The sequence below is a fragment of the Microtus pennsylvanicus genome, chromosome 5 (assembly GCF_037038515.1).
Source record: "Microtus pennsylvanicus isolate mMicPen1 chromosome 5, mMicPen1.hap1, whole genome shotgun sequence".
NCBI classification, from domain to species: Eukaryota; Metazoa; Chordata; class Mammalia; order Rodentia; family Cricetidae; genus Microtus; species Microtus pennsylvanicus.
In genome coordinates this window covers 134,813,720-134,832,073 of record NC_134583.1, presented here as the reverse complement: position 1 = coordinate 134,832,073, position 18,354 = coordinate 134,813,720, and the positions used below count along the sequence as shown (strand labels likewise).

At 43.5% G+C, this 18,354-nt stretch overlaps 1 protein-coding gene across 1 annotated transcript in view; it reads right to left on the bottom strand.

Annotated features, from left to right (window-relative positions):
• Positions 1-17,603, bottom strand: part of Tdrd1 (tudor domain containing 1) — a 37,971-nt gene extending 20,368 nt beyond the window's left edge. Inside the window, exons 1-10 of the mRNA XM_075975126.1 lie at positions 17,282-17,603; positions 14,273-14,331; positions 8,349-8,502; positions 6,783-6,888; positions 5,990-6,053; positions 4,706-4,813; positions 4,337-4,519; positions 3,171-3,314; positions 2,483-2,654; positions 1,463-1,549 (exon numbers count right to left, since the gene is read on the bottom strand). Of these exons, the coding sequence (XP_075831241.1) occupies positions 1,463-1,549; positions 2,483-2,654; positions 3,171-3,314; positions 4,337-4,519; positions 4,706-4,813; positions 5,990-6,053; positions 6,783-6,888; positions 8,349-8,502; positions 14,273-14,331; positions 17,282-17,585 (1,381 nt within the window). The 5' untranslated portion in view covers positions 17,586-17,603. The remainder of the gene's footprint in view (positions 1-1,462; positions 1,550-2,482; positions 2,655-3,170; positions 3,315-4,336; positions 4,520-4,705; positions 4,814-5,989; positions 6,054-6,782; positions 6,889-8,348; positions 8,503-14,272; positions 14,332-17,281) is intronic.
• Positions 17,604-18,354: the final 751 nt, after the last annotated feature.

Here is an 18,354-nt window from a genome sequence, read left to right as displayed (position 1 = left end):
GCAGCTCCCGCAGTGACGGATGAGAGACTGTTTTAGTTAGAGTCTCTACTTCTGGGAGGAGACACCATGGCCAAGGCAATGCTTACAAAGGATTTAACTGGAGCTTGCTTACAGTCTCAGAGGGTTAGTCCATTATCCTCACAGCACTAGAGAAGCAGCAGAGAGCTACGTCCTGATCCATGGGCAGAGAGAGAGCCTAGGCTGGCATGGGCTTTTGGAGCTTCAAAGTCCATCTCCAGTCACACTTCCTCCAACAAGGCCACACCTTTTCCTTCTACTCTTTTCAGATGGTGCCACTCCCTGTGAGTAAGCATTCAAATATATGAGCCTATGGGGACCATTCTTATTCAGTCAACCACGCGGTAAAAGGTGTGTCGGCCTGCCCAGCACAGCTTGAGGTCTACAGGATGTTTAGCAATCTTCTACCCCTTCCTCTTTCCCCTTCAGCAGGGGCATTGTTCCACACTGCAGTGACTTTCCCAGGCAAGCACTGCGGAGACTGATCCACTTGTTCACATTCTAAGGTAAGCTCCCTCCCCTGCACCTTTTCTTGATGGTCAAGTTCAGTCACACCTCACTTTCAGTTTTTCAGACCCAACCATGTCCATTTAAATTGATGCCTTTTACAAATGTGCTCTTTATTCCCTGGAACAAGGTCCATTGTTGTAAAGCGTTCCTCAAGAGATGGCCGTAAGGGAAGAAACATGGATAAAGGGACACACAAAGGTGTGTAGGGAGAAAAACCACTAAGAACTGGCAACTAAGTAGACAAAGGTACAGGACAGGAAGTGAGATGAGGGTGGCAGAGCTCAGAGTGGTTCAGTCTGAGTTATGTCTGCATCCAAACCAAGTGCCAATGAGCAAAGAGAAGTAGACCAGAAACGCTATGCTTATGAGCAAGTCATGAAAAATGCTCACGGGAACTTAATTCTCCTGTCAAATTTGATGTAAACATGCACATATATAGCCAATAAGTTAAAACTAAAGTCTTAGGAAATAGTATCCTACTACAACAGAATTTCAGAGATCTCTTGATTATTTGTAAAAACTCAGGCCAGGAATCAAATCAAAACTAAGGCAGTATGAGCTAAAACATCAACCTACAGTGCCGCTTAGAGCCCTTAGTGATGATCACATTAGGACTCATCTAGGACAGACTCAAGACAGGAGGAAAGACTGAGATCAGGCGATGTGTTTCTAAGAGAACTACCCTAACGTGACATTTATGGAATGGTCCTAATGATGCTACCACCAAGCCTGCCAGGGGATGAAGAGGACACTGCAGGGGGGGGGCGGGGAGAACACTGCCGAGGGGGGGACGACAGGGGGGAACGAGGAGGATACAGAGGACACTGCTCGGGGGGACGATGGATGGACAGGGAGGACACTGCGGGGGGATGGGGAGGACACTGCCGGGGGGGGGGGACGAGGAGGACACTGCTGGAGTCACCTTTATACTCACTTTGGTCCACACTTTGCTTCTCGGAGTTGTGCACATCTGGTTTTACACCATATCCCATTTCCACAAGCACGTGGTCCAGCTGTTTTCCTATAGATGAAGAAGAGACACCTCCACTGAGACACTGTCCAAAGCGTCACAGGCAGAGGAAAGTATGAGAGAGGTCAGCCATGGATCTCAGATCTCCTAACCCTCACACAGGCTTTGCTTCACCAGGCCAATTATTACAGGCAAAAAACACTCAGAAAAGCAGTTCATAAACTGAAACAAAAATTCCCAATCACTTGAGCAAAAATTTCATGACAAAATTTATCTTCAAAAGTCTGAATGATAAGAAAGCTAGTTACTAGCTCAGAAGCACATTTAAATTTACCACTGTCCATGACAAAACATGAAAGGAACGAGATTTTATGCCCAAAGCGTATCAGCCAACGCTGACATGGACTCACAACACGACACACACATGTCTAAGGAACAAAGATTATAGACTAGATTTCAACAGACAAGCTCCTGCTCTACCTAGTCACATGTGCAATCCCTTCTCTGAGAGCACAGAGACAACACCTTGGAAACCGAGGCAGAGAGAATTAAAGTAGGAGGAGTCACTGGTCAAACAGATAAACCACAAAGGAAGGGCAGGACTACAGAACACATCCACTCTGCAACTCAAACACGAAGTCCTAACTTCATACATGTCTATGAGGGCACGCCAAGAAAATGCATGGGGGATGAGAAGACTCAAAGCCACTCATTAATTTCTCCCGTGACGGGGTAAAGTCATTAGCAGACATTATAATGACTGTATTAAAAGGCTAATAGCATAGTTACCCCATGTTAGCCGAAACCTGGCTTGCTAAACCATCTAATTCCACAGAGTTTTGACAGACTGCTAAAACAGCCCCCCCCTTTTTTTTATCACACTGGGGATAACTTGAGAGACGTTACTGGGCCTCATGTCCATGGTTCTGCTGCTCCTCTGACAGATGGGAACTAAATAGCATGAAAGACAGACTTATCTCCTACCTGAACCTTCTAGAATGACATCAACGGCATAGGTGAGCTCCCCCTCTTCCAGCACATCCATGATCCGGACTGAGCAATACTGCTCCAGCAGCAGGGCCTTGACAGCTGTGACACAGTCCTCACTCCACTCACCCTGGGCCGGGAGGACGCCTGCCACAAAGCACTTTATGGCCTGAAAGATTTTGTGCAAATTACTCAAAGGATCAGTATTTTAAAATGAAATTTTCTAATTAATTATTTATAGAGTTTTTAAAAGAATTTATTTCATGCCAAAAAGAATCATCAAAAGCTTTCAACAGTAACCAGGTAAACCATCTGAACTGTGGTTAATTTGACCCCTTTAATGCCTCTACTGACAATGCTAACTGCTGGTAACTGATGCTTCAGAAATAGATATAACAAAAAAATTACCTTTATTATATATCAATTCTGCCTTCTTTCCAATAATATATAGAACAAAAATGATGGATTTTATAGAGCTGATAAGATGTTCCTGTAAAAGTTACTCACAAGAGACGCTACTTAGAGAAGGGTACCAGGAGAATCCAGCTCTAGGATACTCAACCAGTGTCAGAGACAGGACAGTGGGCACAGTGACGCAGGGAGTCAGCAGCAAATGCTGCATCCATGGCAATCCAGTGACTGCTCCCTGGAGATGAGGACAGGAATTTACAGAGAAGAAACTCACAGAAGGAGGGAACAAGTCAATGTTCTTGCTTAGCTGGTGAATCCTGTCCACGGGAATTACTTCTTCATTTCCATAATCAATGTACAGGACGTGTGCCTTCTTCTGGAACTCATCAACACCTCGTATTACTGCTCTGTTCCAGGTCTGCAAGGGAAAGAGGCAACATTTGGCTTTAAAACCCAGCATATAGCAATACTGACGAATATCTTGCATATCACCATAGAACCTTCATCTGGTGTTGGATGGAGATAGAGACAGAGACCCACACTGGAGCACTGGTCTGAGCTCCCAAGGTCCCAATGAGGAGCGGAAGGAAGGAGAAGATGAGCAAGGAAGTCAGGACCACGAGGGGTACACCCACCCACTGAGACAAGGGGGCTGATCTATTGGGAGATCACCAAGGCCAGCTGGACTGTGACTGAAAAAGCATGGGATAAAACTGGACTCTCTGAACATGGCAAACAATGAGGGCTGATGAGAAGCCAAGGACATTGGCACGGGGTTTTGACCCTACTTCATGTTCTGGCTTTGTGGGAGCCTAGCCAATTTGGTTGTTCACCTTCCTAGACATGGACGGAGGGGGGCGGACCTTGGACTTTCCACAGGGCAGGGAACCCTGACTGCTCTATGGACTGGAGAGGGAGGAGAAGAGGAGTTTGGGGGAGGGGGAGAAGGGTGGGAGGAGGGGGAGGGAAATGGGAGGCTGGGAGGAAGCAGATACTTTTTTTTTCCTTTTCTCAATAAAAAAAAAAAACAACCCAGCTTTACAATCCTGATCTAAGAAGCCATCAACCTAGAGAGCAGGTAAGCAAAAGGTTCCTGTTTCAAACTCTGTAGGCATTCAAAAACTCAACATCCTTCGAGAAGATATCCCTAAAGCAGTCTAATTAGGACAACTCAGAGTTGTTCTAGCCCAAAGGACTATCACGCACACCTCAGCTCCACACAGAGGTGCAGCTGAAAAGGCCAGCAAGCAGTGCAGTCACTTGGGAAGGAAGCAGCAGCTGCTGGGCCAGTCCAGGGAGGAGTGAGACTAGGGTGACCCAAGTTTGCCCCTAGCTAGCTCTTGTAGCTTTAATAGCTTTAGTCTTCATGAAGTGGCCTCAACAAGGTTACCTTGTTGAAGCTGAAGCATCCTGTTAAAAATTCAATCCGTCAGTGGTTACCTGATCAACCGTGTACTTGGCAACACAAACTTCCCCCTCAACAGGAAGATAACCATCTTCAGGCACCATATCTGCATATGTCTCCTTCAAACTTGCAGACAGTTGGCTCATGTATTCTAAAACCTCCGAAGAATACAACTGGACATAAAAGTTACTTGGGTGCTTGAATTCAGTAACTGTGCCCTTTCAAAGACAGAAAAAAAAAAACACCAAAACAAGTTTCTTCAATTTTATACCTAAGAGAGAAAAGTAGCGCATAATGTGCTTAGTTATGCTGCAAACTAGAAGTCAGCAGCAAACAAGGCATGGAACCCAGAAGCTCTTTAGATCTCCATGTAAACAAAACAAAACAAAAAACAACAAAAATACCTTTATTTCCATGGCTTTCTTGAGTTGCAGACTTCTCAAATCAGAAAGCATCACTCTCTCAGCACCAGCAGTCATTTCTTTAGTAATTCCCAGGGGGCGATCACCCTGCTTGGAGAAAGCACACAAAGCTGTGCCCACAGACAACCGCCGATGGCATGGTGGCCACCAGCCCTTCTTCATGGGGGGTCAATATGCAGTGCAGGCGCTGGCCAGGCCGCCAGCAGCTCCACAGAGCCGCCTTCCACAGGCAGGGCCGCCAGCAGCTCCACAGAGCCGCCTTCCACAGGCGGGCACACAGCTCCACAGAGCCGCCTTCCACAGGCGGGCACACGGCTCCACAGAGCCGCCTTCCACATGCGGGGCACACAGCTCCACAGAGCCGCCTTCCACAGGCACAGCACACGGCTCCACAGAGCCGCCTTCCACAGGCACAGCACACAGCTCCACAGAGCCGCCTTCCACAGGCGGGCACAGCACACAGCTCCACAGAGCCGCCTTCCACAGGCGGGCACACAGCTCCACAGAGCCGCCTTCCACAGGCGGGCACACAGCTCCACAGAGCCGCCTTCCACAGGCGGGCACAGCACAGGGCGCCAACACAGGAACATGAGTGACAGCAAAATAGCCTTCAGGTAGTTACACAGATCAATCCATGCAACATTTAAGAATATTTGTTCCAGTGTTTGAAATAGGCTCACTTCACAAGACAGGCTGGCCTGAAACTATGTAGCCTTAGCTAACCTAGAACTCAAAGCTGTCTTCCTGCCTCAGTCTCTCAAGTGCTGGGTTTGCAGGGATGAGCCAATATATCTGGTAATATTTAAAAGTTAAAATGTTTACCTGTTATATTTTGAAATTGCTGTAAAAAATTTTTCAGTAGAAGGTAGCAGCAGCTACAGAGAGATGAGAATTCTCTATGAATACGAATAGGACACAATGGTAGTAAAAATGCTGTGGTCCAGATAGTTCCCTAAATGGAGGAGAGACCCACGGACGGAGAACCCGAGCTGGCAGGGCCATAAAGCACGGGCTCTGCAGTCGTCCTCACTCTGTACAGGCACAGGACTGTCTGGAGAATATTTTGGGGAAAGACCAGAAATAAACAATCCTCAAGCAGCCACATCATCCCACTCTATCCCACCACTACTGGGTATGGAATTATTGGGGTTTTGTTTTGTTTAGAAATAACTACAAGCATGATGTAGATGTTCAAAGTATCTTAGCTTGCTAAGTCTTCTTCATAAAGGAGGGTTATTTAAAATTTAATGCCAAAAAATATCCTACCTCATTTTTCACTTCAGTGGTCTTTGTTTCAAATGGTGATTTATTATCTTCCAGCTTGTGCAAACTGAAATAAGACAGCTGATTAATATATACAGTTCAAAGAAAGGGGTCATAAAATCTAAATTTCATTAAAATTCTCAGTCAACAAAATTTAGGAGGTCAAAAGCTTGCAGAGAGTGATGTTGATAGCAGAAAGCAGCAGACCTGAGATGCCCAGGAAAAGCTCCACCGTGGGTGTGTGCACCACATCTCCTCTAAAGACCCCAAAAGAGAAGGCCTAGAGCAGCCCAGGCTTCCAGGTCCTTGTCTGTAGCATGCACATAGTCCTTGCATCCCACAGAGACTGCTGTGTAAACTCGGCCACACCTCCTGAGGCCCTGTGAGGCTGCAACACTACCATCCAGAACACATACAACAAGTGGGTGCTGTGAAATTCTAGCCATGAGAAATCCACTCGAGGGGCTGGAGTCGGCTGAGTGGTTAAGAGCACTTGTTCTTGCAAAGGACCCAGGTTCAATTTACAGCACCCAAATGGAAGTTCACTACTTCCTCGCACATCAGATACACATGTGGTGTACAAACACACAAAGTAATAAAATGAATCCAAAATAGAAAATCCATTGAGGTTCTAAACCTTGCTAAGCACTAGCTAGTGCTTCAGACTTACAAGCGGGGCTGGCAGGGGGTGGTGAAATCATACCAGGCACATAGCTTGGGCTTGCCTAATTCATTAAATCCTCGTCCATCAGAACACGTACTCACTGACCCAGAGAACAGAAGCAGCAGTGCTCACCTCTGCTGCACCGGTCTGCAGATGGTGCTGTGGGAAGACCAGTCCCTCCTCTGGCAGGCTGTGGAGCAGTAGTATGTCTGCTTGCACTGGGAACACCTCAGCGACCCTAAAGAGCACAGTCCGTCTCAGTTAAAGAGCGTGGCTGCAGAGACACCTCAGTGTGATGATGAGCAATGACTGCTCTTCTGAGGACCCAGGTTTGATTCCCTTCATCCACGTGGTGGTGGCTTACAGCCCTCTACATAACTCCAGTTCCAAGGGATATACTGCCCTCTTCTGGTGTCCTCAGGAAACGTGTGTACATGGAAAACAGACACTTAAAAGGCAAAATGCCCCTCCTCCCCCACAAAAACCAATCCTTTTTTAAAATGAAAGAAATACACACAAAACACTGATAATCTGAGGTTGATCAGATATCACAATGATAATCACCAAGAAAAACCATGCAGACCCTGGGCTGCTCAGGTCAGGCCTTGGGAGGCCTTTTCAGACTCTCGAATGCAGAAAGAACAAAGGTGAAAGTGAGTGCAGGCTCAAGCTGGAGACACAGACATCCCAGGAGAGCCTGGAACACACATTGAAATGAGAGCTGGAGGCGCAGGGTTGCAGGAGGACATGGCAGGTACAGGAAAGGATTTCTCATGTGACATCAAAGACAAAATGGGGAAGCATCACACAGGAGACACAGGGACACTTCTGAAATAAAATCCTACCAGCCCCCAGGTGGAAGAAAACAACCTAAAATTAAAAAACAAAAAGATCTTAAATGCTTCAACTCTAAAAATAAAAAAATTAAAAATCTAAATTTCCAAGTAGCCAGTAAGCTTATAGAAAATTTGTCAGGTCCTGAGGAGACTACAGACCAGAACAAGGAGCCACATTGCCCACCATGAGGAAGGCTTTCGCTAGACCAACACCACCACCGACAAAGACACAGGGCGAGCAGAACTCATGGCCATGGAAGCAACCTGGGAAATGCTCTGTGGTTCCTCTACCTTTGATTCACATCTTCTACTCCCAGGTGGAGACTCAGAGGCCTCCACAGCCTGCGACAAAGGGGCTAAGAGCTCTGTTCACCAGAACCAAAAGCTTGACCTGAGTACAACATCTCTTCCCATGAACAGACAACCTGTCAAAACTCCACATTCTATACAACAAAGGTGTACAGGCATCTGTTCATCATAGCAAATAAACCGTAAACCACCATGAACACCATGAAACAGTCATACAATCACTGCTTCTCAACACACACAGATAACTGGGACATAGATTAATCTGATAGCCATTCTAAATGAAATAACACGTAAACAAATGGGCCTAGGCCATGCAATTCTATTATGTGACACTGTGCAGCACAATTGTCTGGGTGGGGCTAGAATGGTGGGAAGGGACAAGACAGCAGGTTCTGAGACTAGAGATATCTATCTTAAGATGTCCGTCTGCACTTCAGGATATGTAATAACTGAGTAAGAAAGCAGGAAGAACAGGAAGGAGAAGAGCAAAAGGCGCTGGAGAGGACGAGCACACTTTACACACACCATTACAGTCAGTGTGTTCAGTGCTTACCAAACAGGCCGCAGCGGTGGCAAGTGGTCGACCGAAGGGGGGGTCCTAGAGAGCTGAAGAGCGCAGGGTTACTTACAGACAGAGCGTTCTCAAACGACTTGCGGGGTTTGTTTGGTTTTCCAGGAGACACATTATTATTATTATTGCTGGGCTTCTATGAAGAACAAAGAACAGCAAGGTTACAATGTCTCCTCAGCACTACAAGTGGGACAGCCTTGCTGCTAACAGTGTAGGTAAGAGTTTCACAAACAATTGAAACCCTAAACTTAGCATACAAATCAAGCACAAAGTCAACTCTGGCAGGGAGCATAGACGACACTAATTATGCTCAACTGGTAAAAAAATCCCCCCACAAGTTGTGTAGAAATAATATAAAATTTACACTAACCAGAGGTATGTACCAATCAAAACTACGTTATGAAGCATTCAATTAACCCACAAGAATGTAAGGGAAACCTGGATGGCAGAAGGTAAGATGTCAATATGTATAAATGGATAAATGAGGCATCACTGAAATATATCTTGTATGAGACATTCAAGTAGTAGAAAGATGGAATATTACCTCATGACTATAAATTAAGAGACCGGGGACAATCTATTACTCTCAGATAAAAGATTACATTACAAAAGAGATAATTTCCACAGAGGACGGATATGATCAAATGGTCAATCCACAAGACGACCTGACATAGCCCTAGGTTTGTATGGGGTCAACAGCAGAGCTCCTCAATACGAAGCAAAACTGAGAAGAGAAAGTCAGTGAGATTTAAATGTTCTCTCTCAACAACTGACGGACTAGACAGAGAAAGAGCAAGAATCAGAACTCAGCGTCACATCAGTCAGCAGGCCCTGCCCGGATGAACCAACAAGGGCAGACATGCCTTTCTCTTCATGTGCTAAGCAAACACTAGCAGCAAGCCTGAAACCTGCTTTAAATCAAACTACAACTTGAGAATAAGGGAAGGGACACAGCTCAATAGTGTGTGTCTTCTGCGCACACATTCATGAGAGCCAGCTTCCTTCTATCTCCAGCACAAGAAAAGGGGCACGCAGCTAAGAAAGGATGGCTGAACAGAAGCCACACAATACACTCCAGCTGGGAATAAGTACTCAGAAGGCACTAAGTTTATCATGCCAAACACTTGGACACTCAAAAACACTCTTAATAATGTGTGGGTCTCAGAGGACAAGTTAAGGCATACTGGACAGAAAAAGAAATACAAGTTATCAAAAGTTATAGGACACTTTGAAGCTCCACTGAGAGAAAAATCGAGAGCAAAAGCCCTAAGTCAACAAGCTGATGTCTCCAAGTAAGGCAATAAAGTGAAAGACAACTGGACTACACACCCTGCAAGCATCGCACAGCCAATCCTGGGAAGACTAGACTCAGCATACATAAGCATTGGTTATACAAGTAACAGGGCCAATTTTAAACATTTATAAACCAAGAACATGAAGTAATTTGAACAGAGTTATAAATATTAATAAAATTCTATCACCGTTTTAAGACCCCCAAAAGAAATGACAAAATCCAGGCTAATTTCACTAGGGAATTCTACCAAATATTTCAGTAACAAAAATAATGTACAGCTTCATTTTGAGGAAACAGAAGCAAACACCTTTCTTTTTATCAAGGTCAATATTTCATTGGTATCAACCAAAGAGTAAAAAGTTAATATTCCATAACCACATGTTACGATATCTTAATTGTAGTAAGGAGGTCACTAGTTAGTTCCTGGCCACTTAGCCTCCAAATAATCACATAGAAACTGTATTTTTTAAAATCACTGCTTGGCCCATTAGCTCTAGCTTCTTATTGGCTAACTCTTACATCTTAACCCATCTCCATTAATCTGTGCATTATCTACCAGCAAAGTTTCAGCACATCTGTCTCCTCTGGTGGCTCCATGGCTTTTCTCTGACTCCGCCTTCTTTCTCCCAGCATTCAGCATTTTTCCCCACCTAGCTCTGTTCCCCTATAGCTCTGCTATCGGCCCAAAGCAGTGCCTTTATTTATCTATGGTGATCACAGCATACAGAGGGAAATCCCACATCAAGAGATTAATGTAATCCACAAAAATAACAGACTAAAATATCTGTCACTGTATTAATCACTACAGTAAATACATTTGATTCCTAGAATAGATGACTTCAGCAAAGACAAAATGAAGTAGAAAGTTCTGTCATTTCTGCTTCTTAGAGCTCAAGAACAAATAAATACAATGACCCAAACATTCCTCAGCATAAATCTAACTCAAGATTTAACACACAGAAGCTGAAACCAGCAAAGCTAAAGAAATCAAAGACTACAAATGGACACACACACCTGTGGGTCAGAGGATTCAGTACAGAAAAGGTGTCTAACTCCATCAGATGATACATTTGATGCTATCTCGTCAAATCAGAGCAGTATTACTTTGTAGATATGGGAATGAGAGTATTCTAATCAGTCTATTTAAAGGCAAAGAAACTTAGAATCTTGAAAAGCAAAATAAAGTTGAAGTATCAATGCAATTCAGGGCTTATCTATCTGTCTATGTGACCATGGTCCCAGCAGGAGAACTGAGAACAAATGGAAAACAATGAAGAACACAGATTCTCTGTGGCATCTATAACTTCAAGAACATCCTCAACTGACTTGACTAATTTGCCGACAACCAAGAAAAGCTAGCCTTCCCACGAAGAGCACCAGGACAACAGAACACCTCCAAACAAGACAGAGAGACACAAGCCAAGCTCATTAAGCAAACTGAGTCAGAAGGGATTAAAATATAAAACCATGAAATGTTTTCAAGAGGAACATGCCTAAGTTATCTAAAGTGACAAAGAGTTTGCACCCAACACACACACACATACATACACATACACACACACACACACACACATACACACACACACACTTGGATTCTGAAGCATAAAAACAGTTTTTAAAACTTAAGTTAAAAAACATAAATTATCCAAATAGAAAATGGAAAAAAGACAAACATTTCTCCAATGGATATTGTACACTGACTTTTCACCAGATAAAATACTAAAATCCAGCCCAATCTCCAAGGAATTATCCAGAGAGAGAAAAACCTGTAGTAGAATTCCTTGGAGAAAACATTCTCAAAATGACTATAGAACTCGGATAGCCAGGGTTGAAGGAGGGGCAGGTGATGTGGGATTCCCGTCTGTATGCTGTGAATACCATTGGTTAGTAAAGAAACTGCTTGGAGCCTATAACAGAGCAGGGCAAAAAGAGCTAGGCAGCAGGGGAGGGGAGGTGGGGGCAGACTAAATGCAATGTGGGGAGAAAGAAGGCAGTGTAAGAGAGAAGCCAAGGGAGCCGGACAGAACTTTACCCGGTAAGCCACAGCCACATGGCGATACACAGATTACTAGAAATGGGTTAAATTAATAAGAGTTAGCCAATAAGAAGTTAGAGCTAATGGGCCAAGCAGTGATTTAATTAATACAGTTTCTGTATGGTTATTTTTGTTCTGGGCTGCCAGGAAGAACACGCAGCCTCCCACAACAAATTGGCATGCCAACATGGTTGACTACGACTAAAATCCACTTAAAACCTCAGAGTGTTTGGGAAGAAATTCTAGGCAGAAAAAAAAAACAAAAACAAAACCACCCGAGTTAGGTACGGCTTAACCCTGGGGCTCCTTTAAGAGCGGTTTTCCTGATTCAACGGTAACAGAAAAAAAAAAAGCTACACAGTTTAGAAAGGGCAGCTTTCTGGGCTGTGCTGCCAGTGTGAACTCTGGCTCTTTCAGGAGGCGGAGCACTTGAATGGGGTTTGAGAGCAGCATGCAGCAAGTCACCTGGTGGCAGCATGGGCCAACTGGTTACCAGAGTTGAGGTGGTAAGGACGACTCGCACCCAGCAGTCTCAGAGGCAGAGAATGGAGCTCCACCATGTCAGACTGGGCAGAACCAAGGGCAAAGCACTCTTAGAAGCGCTGAGCCTTTTAAGAAGCACTCCTGGACATATAAGAATTACAGATACACAATAGGACAGATTCAGACATAAAAGACCTCTAAATGATTCACAGTGTGTTTAAAAAATGTACACAGGCTTGGGAGAGAGAAGACAGTAAATGTTAATATAAAAGAGCACAGACAGCCATAGATTAAAGGAGTAAAAGTAATAGAGTAAGAAAAATAAGCCATGTAAAGATGGAGAATTCACAGAGTCCAGATTATGTATATTATTGTGTCTTCTTTTAATTTTTTGACTGTGAAGGAGCCAAGTATAGAGAGACACTTCATTGTGTGGACTGCTAAGCTAAGCCAACATATATACCAATATATATATTTTAAAGGTTTCTTGAGTTCAAAATTTGGGTCTAAGAATTTGTTGCTTTGGAAAAGGGGTGGTTCTTTTGTTTCCACAGAAGATGAGAACCTGTGGATTAATTCTAGACTAATCAAGACCCCTGAAAGGTCATCATGTATACCCCCCAAAATACTTCACCCAACAAAAAGCAGGAAGCAGTTTGGAGATAACTACACCCATATTCCCAAATATTGTCTATAAATGTTTACATTTAAGGGGGCATATGCTATAGAGATTTGCATTGGTGTGGATCTTGGTTTATTGATGCAAATTTTAGCTCAATTCTGTTATATGTATATTTCTGCTCTTGATTAAGGCATTGCTTTTGTGTAGCTCATCTAAAAATGTAATGTATAATTAAGAAGTATAGGATAATAGATAATTATCTATAATAGTCAAGCTTGTAGTCATGTTAGTTAGGTTTTCTAGATATATAGATATATTTCAGTTAAATAGGTATTCTTCAAATATTTCAGACACCTTCAGAACATGGCATTTAAAGATTTAAGAATTTAGGACTTTTCATGACAGCAAGACACATCTGCTCTGAGCAGCACCAGTTTGCTTCAAGAGGAGGATGGGCATCGAAGAAACTCCTTTAGGAGTTTGCTATCCATTTGGGCAAGAAACTGCTCTTGCCTGGACTGCTTGATGCTATGCTGTATGAACTGGACATGCAGGACCCACACAGAAATGACTGCTGAGCTGCCTAAAGGTGAGATAATCCTTTGGGATTCCTGCTACATGAATGAGTCTGCCAGAGATTCTGCAGGACACAGAAGAAAGTGACTGGCAAACTGCCAATAGAGGAGGACCTATCTTTGAAATTTCCTGCTTCATGGAAAAGTCTACTGGATAGTATGGGCCTGTGGGCTAAATATTGGATGCCCCAACGATACAGAAGACCTTTGGGTGACTGTCCAGGCAGCGAGATGTCGCTCTCACTTCTAGAATTTTAGAAGTTGCTTATATGTACTTATATGTACTTATATGTTTACTTAGGTAATAGTATACCCTTCTGGAGTCTTTGATGGAGTTGAAGAATATATAATTATAGTTTTCCTTAGTTATGATGAAAGATAAAATATATAAAAATATATTTAACTAATTTTTGCTTGATAACTGTTTTATGTAATTTTACTATGTTAAAGTTTAAACCTTCCTTTTTTATTTAAACAGAAAAGAGAAGGTGATGTGGGATTCCCCTCCATATGCTGTAAATGCCATTGGTTAATTAATACAGTTTCTATGTGGTTATTTTGGTTCTGGGTGGCCAGGATGAACAAGCAGCCTTCTACAACAGGTGGGGCCTCTGGAGGCCACCACAGAAAGGCATGTAAGGGGCCCTGCGATGATAGCAATGGTGTCTCTCAGTGCAGGCTGTGACCCTGGGGTCACCAGATAAAGGTTACACAGAACCTCACTCTAACTCCTGTCTGCATGTGAATCTACAGTTACCTGGAAAAGGAAAAACGAATTTTCCCTAAGAAAGGTTCTAGGTTAGAGAAAAGCAAACTTGACCTTGGACCCTAAGAAAAAAAGAAATGCCTCTTTAGTAGTACAGTCCAAAAATGTCAGGATGGAAAAAAGAAACTTACAGTTTTTACTTGCTTGGGTGGTGAATTGTTTCCAAGACTTAATGGTGACACTGGGTTCCCTAGGAGAGGGAGAACACAATTTCCAGTAAATGTCAAATAGTTTTCACTTCTGATAATGTAAAACAGTATAACTCAGTGAGGCCCAAACAGCAACTCTCCCTCTAACAACCTCCCAGCTATGCTACAAAAAATGGAAACAACATCTTTTTTTCGGGCAGAAAATAAGCATGTGCTAGAACCACAGGTGTGCGCATCATTTCTTGACTACTGCTTCTCCCAGTGAACTTTTCTCCAGTCAGAAAGTAGACATTCTTACACCTTTCCAACTCCACAATGTTGCAGTTTTTAAAGGAATGACCTAACACGTCAGCTGGATTCCTATAAGCTCACTCCTCTACATACAGTCACCCGTAACATGTTGTTTCTATGTATCTCAGAAAAATCCAACCTTACAGACAGGAAAGGAGCATCAAGTGATCTTCTCACATAACTTAATGCTTTTCCTCTAACAGCATCAACACTCAAGTGGCAAATTAAGAGCTAGTACTAATACACAGGAGGATTGAGTAGGGAGTAAAGGTGAATGACTAACATTAAGGGCCATTTGAGGGGTTGGATGGAAACCTACTACTGTCAAAGCCTCTTAAAATATACACACGTATGAAAGAAACTGAAAAAATAACAGGGAGGAAATGCCCCAACGTTCCCCAGTAGTGAAACCTCTTCCTCTAATGCCAGGTATGGATCCCATCTAGTTGACTGGTTGGCCAAAGGTACTCCACGGAAAATTTCCAGACATTTCAGGGTACTGCCAAGGTTACTGGTTATGCTCTACAGATGGTAAAACCCTACTACTGAACACTTACACATCACCGAGCACTTACAAGTCAAGCTGGTGCCAAACTACAGCCTTCACCCTACCCACTAGTGTTCCTCTGCCCATTACCACAGGGGAAGTCAAGCCACCAGTCAGCTGAAAACCCTGATGTGATATATTGTGAGAATAACCAACTAACTACTCTGATTGGATGCAAGCCCACCCCATGAAATGGAGCCCATGCTTGATACTGCCGGGGTAGCCAAGAACCTCAAAAGCCCATGGACCTGGGGAGAAATTGTTCTGTTTTATTGTTATGCTGAAGGAGCACAGCAATAAAATGACTCAACATTCTGCTACACCTACAGACCAGTGTCTCACTCAGCCACCACCAAAGAAGCCCTGTACAGTAGGTGTGTACTAACAGAGCACCCCACAACGGGCAACGTGCAGAGGCTTTTAAACACTGATAAAGACATCCCATTTAGGACCCAAACTCCTCTCCTCAAGGCTCAGATCTATAAGGAAGAGGAAGTGAAAAGATTCTAAGAGTCAGAGGGGAGACCCCAAGGAAGCATTGTCTTCCAAGTCATAGCAGGCTGACACATGAACTCAGAGATTGTGGCAACATTTACCAGGTCTGCACAGGTCCAAGTGGATGGGGGTCTCAGCACCCAGACGGGGAAGTGAACTGGATCCTCCATCCCTAACCAGGAAGCTACCTGCAGCTGATGCCTATTTACAAAGGATCTGACTGGATAACTAGCCCCACGCCTGTTGCCTATCAGTCCATGTCAACACAGAGTGAGTTCTCTGGGGTGTGTGTGTGTGTGTGTGTGTAGATGTTTTCTCCTGCTGCTGCTGCTGCTGCTGCTGCATGTGTGTGTGTGTCTTACTAATCTTTTGCTTGTACTTTATGGTTTCTGATTTTGTGGGGGTTTGAGTTTTGTGTGTTTTTTTGGGCTTTTTCTTTTTCAAAAATCTCGTTTACCTATTTTCTAAAGAGGTAAGACAAAGAAGTGTGGAGTTGGGTAGGTGGGAGGATCTAGGAGGAGTTAGAAGAGGGGAAACCATATTCAGAATGTTAGATAAAAATAATTTAAAGTGTTATGTTAATACAGCGTGGAGCCGCAAACCACGTCAGTAACTTCTACAGTTGCATTAGAACCCGTGGTTCCAGCTCACACATCTGTGGCCTGTTGCCATTGGAGAACACTGGCTTACTAACTTTCCAAGAGTTGTCAGAAGCTGACGTGTGAACATGTCAGATGTTCATGCCCAAGGTCAGTATCAACATGCATGAAGCTTCAGTGCAAGTACATGTTCCTGAGATTGTAATTTACCTAAACATTTTTTTTAACTTGGTGTAAAATATTTTCTGTTCCCTCGCAGTAACAAACTCTAATCTCTAATTTTGAGAAAACGTTTGGCAAACAGCTAAGTCTGAAGGAGGTCTGACATCCCTTTCAGGTCGCAGTCCTAGGCTTTCCATCCCTCACTGGAAACTGAGAACAAGCCTTCCTTGTACACACACAAAAAAAAAAAAGACACTTCTACACAAACATGGTAATTTTCACTGTTCCATAGAAGGGTTTTTTGTTTTTGTTTTTTTTGTTGTTGTTTTTTTTTTTTTTTTACACAGAGCTGGCATTTCTGGGTTTTATTAGTTTATGGCAATGAAAAATTCAAGGACCATTAGCCCAGGCTAGTGCGCTATGAGGTGAATGCAGTTTGCACATCCTTAGTTTAGACTTAAGGGTCACACTGGACTGGATTAGCACAGCACTGAAAGATCATACCTCATAAACTAAGAAATTAAATCCTACTAGGCCCTCCTCTCCTTAAAGAGCAAGCTCAAAGCAAATCATGTGAAACTATTAACATCCTAACTACGTATCTGAGGGCTACTTTGTGCAAGGTAATTTTAAGTCAACTACACAATTCCCATTCCAAACCAGCATGAGTCAATCTCTCCACATCCCTGAGGATCATCTGTAGCCATTCCCTCCTGTGAAATCTTTTCTGTGATTAACGAAGCCAAGGACACTACTTGGGATTTGCTTTCCCTTCTAAATAATAACTAGGTGAAAGAACTCTTCTGTAGTCATTTGGCTGCTGTTATCCCACTGACATTCACTCTTAAATAGTCAGAAAACCCATCAGAATCAAGTAGAAGAACAGATTGTACTCACCTGTGGGTACTGTCTTCCTGTCTCCTTTGGACCCACCTACTTCTCCATTGATACCAGCAGGGTTTGAAGAGACCACCAAATTGTCTTCCTGACTAGCTAAATACTGTTTGCTTTGCTCACAAAGCAAGAAACTGTTATTTTTATTTCCACTCTCTGGGCTTTTCAGTCTGAAGTTGGGGTGGTTATGCTGTGCTACAGGGCTTCTTAGTAAATCCTGTGGTGGAAGCTTGCTTTCCTTTTTCTCAAAATTAAATGGCTCTGCCATTTTACAAGTAGAGGCTTCCAAATTACTTCGTGGAATCATATTAGGTGGCAATTTAACATTCACTGAAGTCTGGGGAAAGAAATACATTCAAGAGGTGAATTGAATTATGAAAGCAGAGTAAGTCCAGGTGACTTCTTTCAAACATTATATATCAGATAATTCCTATAAACAACACCCAGCAGAGTTTACGTTGCTATCAAAGTCTTGCCTACGATAGTACATAAACATGTCTCTATAAAGTCCAGGCTTGGCAGATCCACTTACATCCACAGCATTCCTTACTCTGAAGTACCAGGCAAAGAAAGACCTTTCACAATGGAAAGCACCACCTCCTTCCCAGTGGAGAGGGATATGGTCTACTGCTTCAGTAGGGTTGTCACTCTGTCTAATGCCTTGCCAACTCGAGCATCACGAAGTTCCACTTTACCCAAAAGCCCTGACTCTCCCACCTGCCTGATCATCTGAGCCATCTTTCTCAACTCCTCTCAGCTGACCTCTAAGCTCTCTGGTTTTCTTAAGCACTCCAGCTGAGCTTCATAAACTGAAAAAATGAATTTCAAGGACCTATGTGTGTATATTCCTCTGAAAATGCGAGACTTGCTGCAAGTTTCATGTTTCGGTGTCTCCACGGGCCTGGGAGGCACAGCTGTAGGACACTGCCGGCTGGTTTTCCTGTCACCTGTACTCATGGCCTGGACGGAAGCCCCTGGAGTACAGTGGAGTGGCTGTGCCGTGCAGGACAAACTGCCTTTTCTCCAAAACCTTCAAAGGGAGAAGCCAGAAACTGTCATTTACAGTGGCTTTGAAC